Source organism: Gracilinanus agilis, chromosome 3 (genome assembly GCF_016433145.1).
Source record: "Gracilinanus agilis isolate LMUSP501 chromosome 3, AgileGrace, whole genome shotgun sequence".
Classification (NCBI taxonomy): Eukaryota; Metazoa; Chordata; class Mammalia; order Didelphimorphia; family Didelphidae; genus Gracilinanus; species Gracilinanus agilis.
Genome location: NC_058132.1, coordinates 371,554,005 through 371,562,396, shown reverse-complemented (window position 1 = coordinate 371,562,396; position 8,392 = coordinate 371,554,005). Strand labels below are relative to the sequence as shown.

Sequence of the window (8,392 nt, the reverse complement as noted above, 5' to 3'; positions counted from 1 at the left end):
GCTTGTTTTGGGGTATGGCAGGTGAAAGATGAAATGACTGAAGAAACAAAAGCTCCAGCTTCTGAGCATTTCAATTTATTAGTAATGCATACCAGCTGCCTACAAATCGGGACCAGGCCCCTTCCTCAACTTAGGGCTAGACCCCAAATACAGGGGAAGATAGATTTTTATACATTAAAGAACAATCAAACAAAGCCAATTAACTAAAAGGAAACAACACAACACTAGATAATCTTATTTCTAATTAGAGGAAAAATCAGGGACTTTCCAAGTTGAGAGGAGGAGAATAAACAGGTACAATTCCTTGAAATCAGTAAAAAAAAAAAGTATCCCACTCTCCACAAAGATTCTTATGCAATAAAGAGAACATGGAAATAATAACTGATTGATCAGTATAGGGCAAGTTTTCAGATAAAACACATGGGTTCCTTGAGATTACAATTGTGAGAAAACTATTTATATCAGCCTTAGGATCTGGCAGTATTTCTGGTCAACATAACCTTGGTACTTATTTAAGACTCTCTAAGTGGGGCAGCTGGGTAGCTCAGTGGATTGAGAGTCAGGCCTAGAGACAGGAGGTCCTAGGTTCAAATCTGGCCTCAGACACTTCCCAGCTGTGTGACCCTGGGCAAGTCACTTGACCCCCATTGCCTAGCCCTTACCACTCTTCTGCCTTGGAGCCAATATACAGTATTGACTCCAAGATGGAAGGTAAGGGTTTTAGGAAAAGAAAAAAAAAAAGGCTCTTTAAGCAGCAGAGAGGTACAGTTTCCCAGCCTCACACCAGGTTCAAATAATACAATAAGGTTTTTTCCCCACTTTCTGCAATTAAAGTTTTCTCCTAAGTCAAAGACCTATAATTGAATAGAAAAGGAACTGAGCTAGCTCCAGAACTGTCAAGATCGAGTCAGTACGGTTCAATCAATTGCCTCAAATCCCACTACCACCCATTGCTCCAATCCCTTTAATTTCCAAGTATTAGAGGCATGACAAAAAAGAAGCAGGGGAATAGAATTTGTATTTTGTAAGAAAATTGAGATGCCCGAAATAATACCAAAACCCATGTACAAAACAGAATAAAAATTCATACAAGCTATTGGCACATTCATTCAGTGAACACTCATTAGAAGCAAAAATGTGCTCTGTGTATCTTTCCTCTCTTGACATGAGTGACTTCATCTTTAAATATGGCTCTTTTTCAGTGTAAATCGAACAGGCAAATCCATTTTTTTGCATCTCAGTTTTCTATCTCAGTACATTGCTAAGATTTTCATAACCCATTCTTATCATCATCCATGTCCTCCAAAAAGGGACGAACAAGTTTGAAGATGTTGCAAAGCTGTGTAGGTGAATTCTGTGCTCTATCTTCTGTTACCTTCTATTTAGTAACAATTTGCAGTGTATTATTACTGCCCTTCATTTTCTCTTCTTCATCTTCCACTATATGTACTGGCTGGAAATTATTTCCCATTGGCACTCTGCAAACAGAGATTTTTCCTCTGTGAACTGACCAGCCTCTCCCTGCCATGATTTCTGATATCTGAGTAAAGCTACTTGACCTGTACCTAAATTTTGAACTATTTTGGCTCCTTTTTTAACCACAACTGCAAGCAATACCAGGCCATTTCAGAAGGCTGAGGGAGAACACCAACACCTCTAGGGATCAGAAAAGGTTTTGCATGTAAGGTGATGATTGGGTGTGAACCCTTGAAGAGAGCTGGAGTTTCATAGAAACGGAATGCTTTAGGAATCATTGATGAAATGGCCATGGAGAGAAGGATGCTCTTTGCCCACGTAAACGAAGATCAGGCAGAGAGTTCAAACTCTCTTCGAGCTCAGCATTCTCTCCATCAAGGTCTGAACATTAGGAGAGTGGTTTGTTGATGTTCCACAGTGTCTTTGGCTGGCCGAGGGAAAAGCATCAGGAAATCACTGGGCAAGAAAACAGTAAAGGTCTAAGACTGCCAAATGTCCATGTGCAACCTGTAATACCATTGAGGAGGAGAAGAAGGTGTGGGTTTTACTGACAGTATTCAGAATTGCTGACTTTTTCAGCCATTGATTTGCCAGAACCAGGAAATTGGGGGGTGGCCCCTACATTCATTGCCAGATTCCCATGTGGATTCCAGCAGAGTTAAAACATGACAAGGCAGTGAAATGTGAAACCAGCCCGTACATGCGGACATCTGGTCACCCTAAAGAAGGCTCTTAGTACAATGGTAAGGAAGAATGGAAGGTGAGAACTTAGAGGCCACTTCTCTGAAGTGTCCAATAGCAATTTTGTATACTCAACAGAGACATATCACCTTGCCACAGCTGTGACAGATTGTGCCATCAAGGTTATTTGGGAAAGAATGGTAGTAATCAAAAAGCCTAAAACAATAAAAATCACATTTGTAGACCTGGTGCAAATCTACTTAGCAGGCTGAAGAAGGTGTGAGTAGAAAACAGCTCATCATCACCTATGTGGCTGCCCTGTCTCATGGGATTGTTGCTAAGACTGAAAAAATTGAAACCTTAATAAAAAAAAAAAAAAGGAAAATATGAAATGTTTGTGAACTGTTTTTTAATGCTCTATTTTTTATTTTCTTTAAACACTGTGTTAAAGAAAATAAAATTCCTCATGTATTATCCCTTTTGATGAATGAAAAAAGGCAATACATCAGATCATGGGCTGGGAAGAAGCAACTGGGAAGAGAGGCATCATCATGGAGACAATAAAGTAACCTACAAGAGAGCATTCCATCACAGGAGACTGAAGTGAGCTCAGAGGTCATCTAGTCCCACCTGGATCTGAGCAGAAATTCCCATTATAATATCCCTAATGAGTACTTGGTTATCTAAACTCCACTTTTAAGACTTCTAGTGATAGGAAACTCAGCACCTCCCCAAGGTAGCCCATTCTGCCTCTGAGATTTAACCTCTCAGTGTCTCAGGAAGTTCTCTAACATTATGAGTTGCAACAACTCACCCATTTGCTTCAGGAAAGGACAAATTTTAGTAGAAGATAATTTCCTGCATCCTGATCCTCCAAGTACTGCCTTCACAAAAAAAAAAAAAAAAAAAAAAAAAGTCAACGAGCTTTTGTGAACTATGTGCCAGACTATCCTTTTCATGGTCATTTTAATGATCACTTTGAAAGTTTTCTGCTGAGTGAGGAAAGCCCTTAGTAAGGAAAGTAGCGTGGATTAGATCTCTAAGCCCCCACCACTCACCCATGCCTAAAATTTAATGTACCAGTACCATATGTTTAGACTAATCATAGAACCTTGTACCATGTTTCACGCCCAATCCCTTGACCATATTTGCTTTAGCAAAACAAATAATGGAAGTGAGTTGGGAATATTCTTTGTCCACCAGCCCAAAGACAACCTCTATGCCTATTTTCCCATGCCAGCTGGTCTCTTTCCTGGTATGGTCCTTAGCAGTCTTATTCTGTTTGCAGCCAGGCCAATGAGCTATAGAAACAGCGAGTTCCTGCTGTAAGTATTATTCCTCCATTTTTACTTCTCTTAAATGAGGTGTATATCACTAATAACAATGTTACCTGGAAGTAGAATGAGCACAGTCTGGCTCCTTAGGTGAAACCGGTAGGTTTGGGACACGAGAGAACTAAAAAACTATCTAGCCATCTGAAGCAGAAAGCTCCGAGTTCTGTTTTCTAGTTCTTCCACACTGTAAATTCAAAGAGGAGATAATGATCTCTGGTTAGAGGTTTGGGGAGATTTTTCACAAATGAAGTAAATACCTAAATCCTAATAAAACTATCCCTTTGAGTCAACTTTCTCCTATTTAAGGAATGATAAAGAATAGAATATGGACAATTATCAATCATATGGAAATGAGTCTTGATTGATAACATGAAGAAACCAGTGGAAATGCATGTCGGCTACGGGGGGGGGCAGGAGGGGTTGTGGGGTGGAGGGGAGAGTAAGAACATGAATCATGGAACCATGGAAAAAAAATTTTCTAAAAAATTAAATTTATTTTTAAAAAACAGCGTATGGACTAACCAACCCCCCCCCTCCCCTTATTCTTACTGTGTCCTATTACCTGTTCCTTTCAGCAGAAATTGGAAGGGACAAAGCGGAGCAGCCAACACCTAAGATCCCTGCTGCTTGTAAGGCTAAGGCTGGCGATCCACTTGAGCTAGGAAGTTCTGAGCTGCAGTTGGGCTAAAGCCAAAGGGTATCCACAAAAGTCCTGCACCAAAATGAATGAGCCCCGAGAAATAAGGAGCTACCAGGCTGCCTGCGGAGGGGTGAAATAGTCAGGCTGAAAAAATGGATTAGAGATGGGAGAGACATTAAAGTGGCTATGGAACTTTTCAGAAAGAGAGGAGAGGGGGAACAGAGTGGATTAAGGATAAAGATAGGGACATCATTGGTGCATCAATTTCAGGTGAGGAATTTCATCAGCCAGTGATGGTCAGCACCATCTCTGAAACTGGAGTGGCCTCCAGCATTGAAAGATTGAATGAGCCAGTCTTTGTTAAAAACAACACTTCCTGACTCTGAGGCTAGCTCTTTATCTCCTAGAAGAGGAAGGAAAGGGGGCTGCTAGGTGGTTCAATGGACAGGGAAGCCAGTCCCTAAAAACAAAAGATCCTGGGTTCAAATGTGGCTCAGACACTAGCTTTGTACCCCTTGGGCAAGTCACTTGACCCCCATTGCCCAGCCCTTACTACTTTTCTGCCTTGGAACCAATACACAGTATTGGTTCTGAGATGGAAGGTAAAGGTTTAAAAAAGAAGAGGAAAGAAAGAAACTAAAAATTTTCAACTTTGCTACTTTATTTGCCAATCTATTTTTTGTATTTAACTGATAAAATATGATAATAAAAATTTTAAAAATAACTTATAACTGATAAAAATAACTTTTATTAGAAACTTTAGTTGATTGGAGGTGAGAGAGCAAAACTATTGAGGTTTGGAGTTATCTTCAAGCGTTTTCCTTGATACTTTACCCCATTACTGTAGATAGTCTAGGGTTGTCTAATCACTTGGTAATTTTCCAAACTGGTTTAGAATCATACAGTCTTAAGAGTTAGAAAAGAATTCAAAGGTCATCTGATTTAATAATTCTCAAGCTTTTTGGACTCAGGAGCCCTTTACATTCCTAAAAACTAAGGACCCTAAATGGCTTTTTTTGTTTATATGGATAATATCTATTGATATTTGCCATATTCTTAATTAAAACATCATAGTAGTAGTATAAAAATAATTTTGATCTTGTGAGCTCCCTGAAATAAAATAGGGGTCCCCAGATCACACTTAGAGAACCTCTAAAATCCCTATCTATAGCATGAATCCTCTTTATAGTACCCCCAAGTCATTTAGTTTCTGTTTGAACACTTCCAGTATAAAATAAATAATGGAAATATGTTTTGTATGATAATATACGTATAACTCAGATCTAATTGCCTCCTAGCTCCAGGAAGAGGCAGGGAAGAAGGGAGGGAGACAATTTGGATCATATAACTTCAGAAAACTTATGTGGAAATTTATTATTATACATAATTGGTATAAATAAATAAATGAACACCTCTAGAACAGGCAGCTTACTTCTTCTGAAAGCGGCTTTTGAATTTACTAATTGTTAGGACACACTTTCTTATATTGAACTACATTGCTTCTAGGGCCTCTGTGAGGGAAAGAGGTTCATAGAACAAACTTTAGCCCTTCTGTATGACTCTGTAATTATGATAAGACAATGATCCTTCTCACTACATTCCTAATATTGTTTAACTACAGCCACATTTGGGGGGAAAATATCCATTCATTATCCAAAAGTATCCATTACCCAAGATTTAAAGAAGTTTCTTAAGGATCAATTAAACACTTTTGATGGGGGGTGGGGGTCTGCTCTCAGAAATTATTGCCCTTAGATTAGTCATGCACCTACCTGGCCACCTGTACAGGTGGAAAATTTGCCACATCTGAATTACATTCCCAGCATCCTTTTAAGTACATCCTCATTGACATGCAGGGAGTTGGGAGATAAATTTGGCTGAGACCCACGCTGCAGGGCTCTTTTTTGGGAGCTTGTGCTTTGCTTTGGTAAAGTGCTACAGGTGTAAGTTTTTGGCTCTCTTTGCTCACTTTAATGAAAGAATTCTTTTCCTTTTCGTTTCCTCTTTTTGTTTATTATTAAATTATATATATTTTTTTAAATGCCAGGAGTATTTATTCATTTTTACTCCTACACACCCAAGCAGGGTATAAGAAACATTTTCTTGGATGTGAATTTCATTGGATATCAATTAGCACCACAACCAAAATAGGTCTTGGTCTCCACATGTGACCCATATATATTTTGTAGCCTTGAGCAAAAGTAAACTAGCTTCTTTGAATCAGAATAAAGTTCATTTAACCATAGCCCAAGTTGAGTAAAAATAGAGATGCACTCTATGACTCTCAACCTGGGCTAAACTACATGACAGAATTCATGGCTACTTTGAGGAAGGAGCCAAGTTTTCATAAACATGACTCTATTCTCTGGGATTATTAAGAAATTTAAAATTACATTAGTACTTTAGTACTACTTTGCATGCCTAGGAAGCCCATGAGCCACCAGGAGAACCAAGATGGAGAGGAATAGCAACAACGCTCCGGATCTGCCATCCAGAATGCCCGACAATACTGCATTCAAACAACAGCGGCTGCCAGCCTGGAGATCTCACCTCTCAGCCTGGGCAGTCCTCCCTGGCTTCTTTACCACCGGAGCATTCTTTCTTGGCATGGGCGTCCTCCTCATATTATCTGCAAAGAGCGTCAAGGAAATTGAGGTTTGTCCTGGCCTCCTGCTTTTCATACAGAGCAGGCAAACTGCCTGGGGTTGGGGAAGGGGGTCCTGGGCAGAAGAGTAGGTTTTAAGGGAAGCATCTGAATCTGCTGGGTTAAGAAGTAATCTGGACAAGTCCAGAGTACAAAAATATAGAACCATTAATGGCTAGGTGGCTTAGGGGATAGAGAGCCAAGCCTAGAGATGGGTTCAAATCTGGCCTCAGACACTTCCTAGCTGTATGACCCTGGGCAAGTCATTTAACCCCCATTGGCTAGCACAGTTCTTCTGCCTTGGAACCAATACATAGTATTGATTCTTCTGAGTTGGAACCAATACATAGTATTGATTCTAAGATGGAAGGTAAGGGTTTGTTGTGCATGGTTTTTTTTATTGTTTCTACATGTAATTGAAAAAAATAAAATTCAGTTTTTAAAAAATCATTTCCAACTCCCTTCATTTTACAGATTAAAGAAATCAATTCAGAGAAGGGAAATAATTTATCCCAGATCACTCAGGTATATGGTATGCTAGGATCTGGGTTCAATAGGATCCATCAGTAGAGAAGCATTTATTAAACACATTGTTTCAGCCATTGTGTGACAAACACTGAGACAAGAAGCTTACTTTCTGTGGGAGGAGGTAGCATGTACATACATAAGTATACACAGTGATAGGAACTGGATTTGCGATTTCACTGGTCTGAGTGCTCCTAGATGAGGAAAGCCCCCTCTATCAATGCAAGTCAGAACCTTATCTGCAACTTACAGTCTCAAGAGAACTTCCTAGAGCCCTAAGAAATTTAGTTGGGATAGCTAAGGAGCACAGTGGTTTGAGAGCCAGGCTTGAAGTCAGAAGGATCTAGGTTTAAATCTAGCCTCAGACACTTCCTAGCAGCATGACCCTGGGTAAGTCACTTAATTCTCATTGTCTAGTCCTTGTTGCTCTTCTGTCTTAGAATTGATTCTAGGACAGAAGGTAAGGGTTTTAAAAAAAATTTTTTTAAAGGACTTGCCCAAGGTCACATAGCCAATACATGTTAGGCAGGACTTAAACCCAGGAATTCTTGGCTCCAAGGTTAGCTATTCATGGCACCATACTGTCTCTGGAAGGAATATATGAATGCATATTAAATTGGGAAGGGAATGCACTAGCAACTAAGGACATTGGGAGGGCTTCTTAGGGAAGCTTGTGCTGCAACAGGAAGGAAACCGACAGAACAGGATTTGAATCCATGTGTTCTTAGTGTAAATCTAACTCATTCCTCTCTCTACGTGACAATACATAATTAGGTGTATTCCAAGACGGGGGCTTTGGATACTCTGTGGCATTCAACAATGTAATGCCATGTCTGTCTGCAGCGCCAGGAGCAAGGGTGAGAAAGCATCCTGGTAGAGAAAAAACCAAAAAATATGATTTTTTTTAACCTCATAACAATCTGATCCACAGATTGTATTCATTGTGAAAAGTCAGAAGGGACTAAATAGGTAGAAAATGGTGTGTGTGGTGTGTGTGTGTGAGAGAGAGAGAGAGAGAAAGAGAGAGAGAGAGAGAGAGACAGAGAGACAGAGAGAGAGAAAGAGAGAGAGAGAGAGAGAGAGAGAGAGAGA

General features: G+C 39.8%; 1 protein-coding gene across 1 annotated transcript in view; it reads left to right on the top strand.

Moving 5' to 3' along the window:
• The first annotated feature begins 6,585 nt into the window (after nucleotides 1-6,585).
• LOC123241587 (cell cycle control protein 50C-like) overlaps nucleotides 6,586-8,392 on the top strand; it is a 30,131-nt gene continuing 28,324 nt past the window's right edge. The window contains exon 1 of the mRNA XM_044669202.1: nucleotides 6,586-6,786. Coding sequence (XP_044525137.1) covers nucleotides 6,586-6,786 — 201 coding nt within the window. The remainder of the gene's footprint in view (nucleotides 6,787-8,392) is intronic.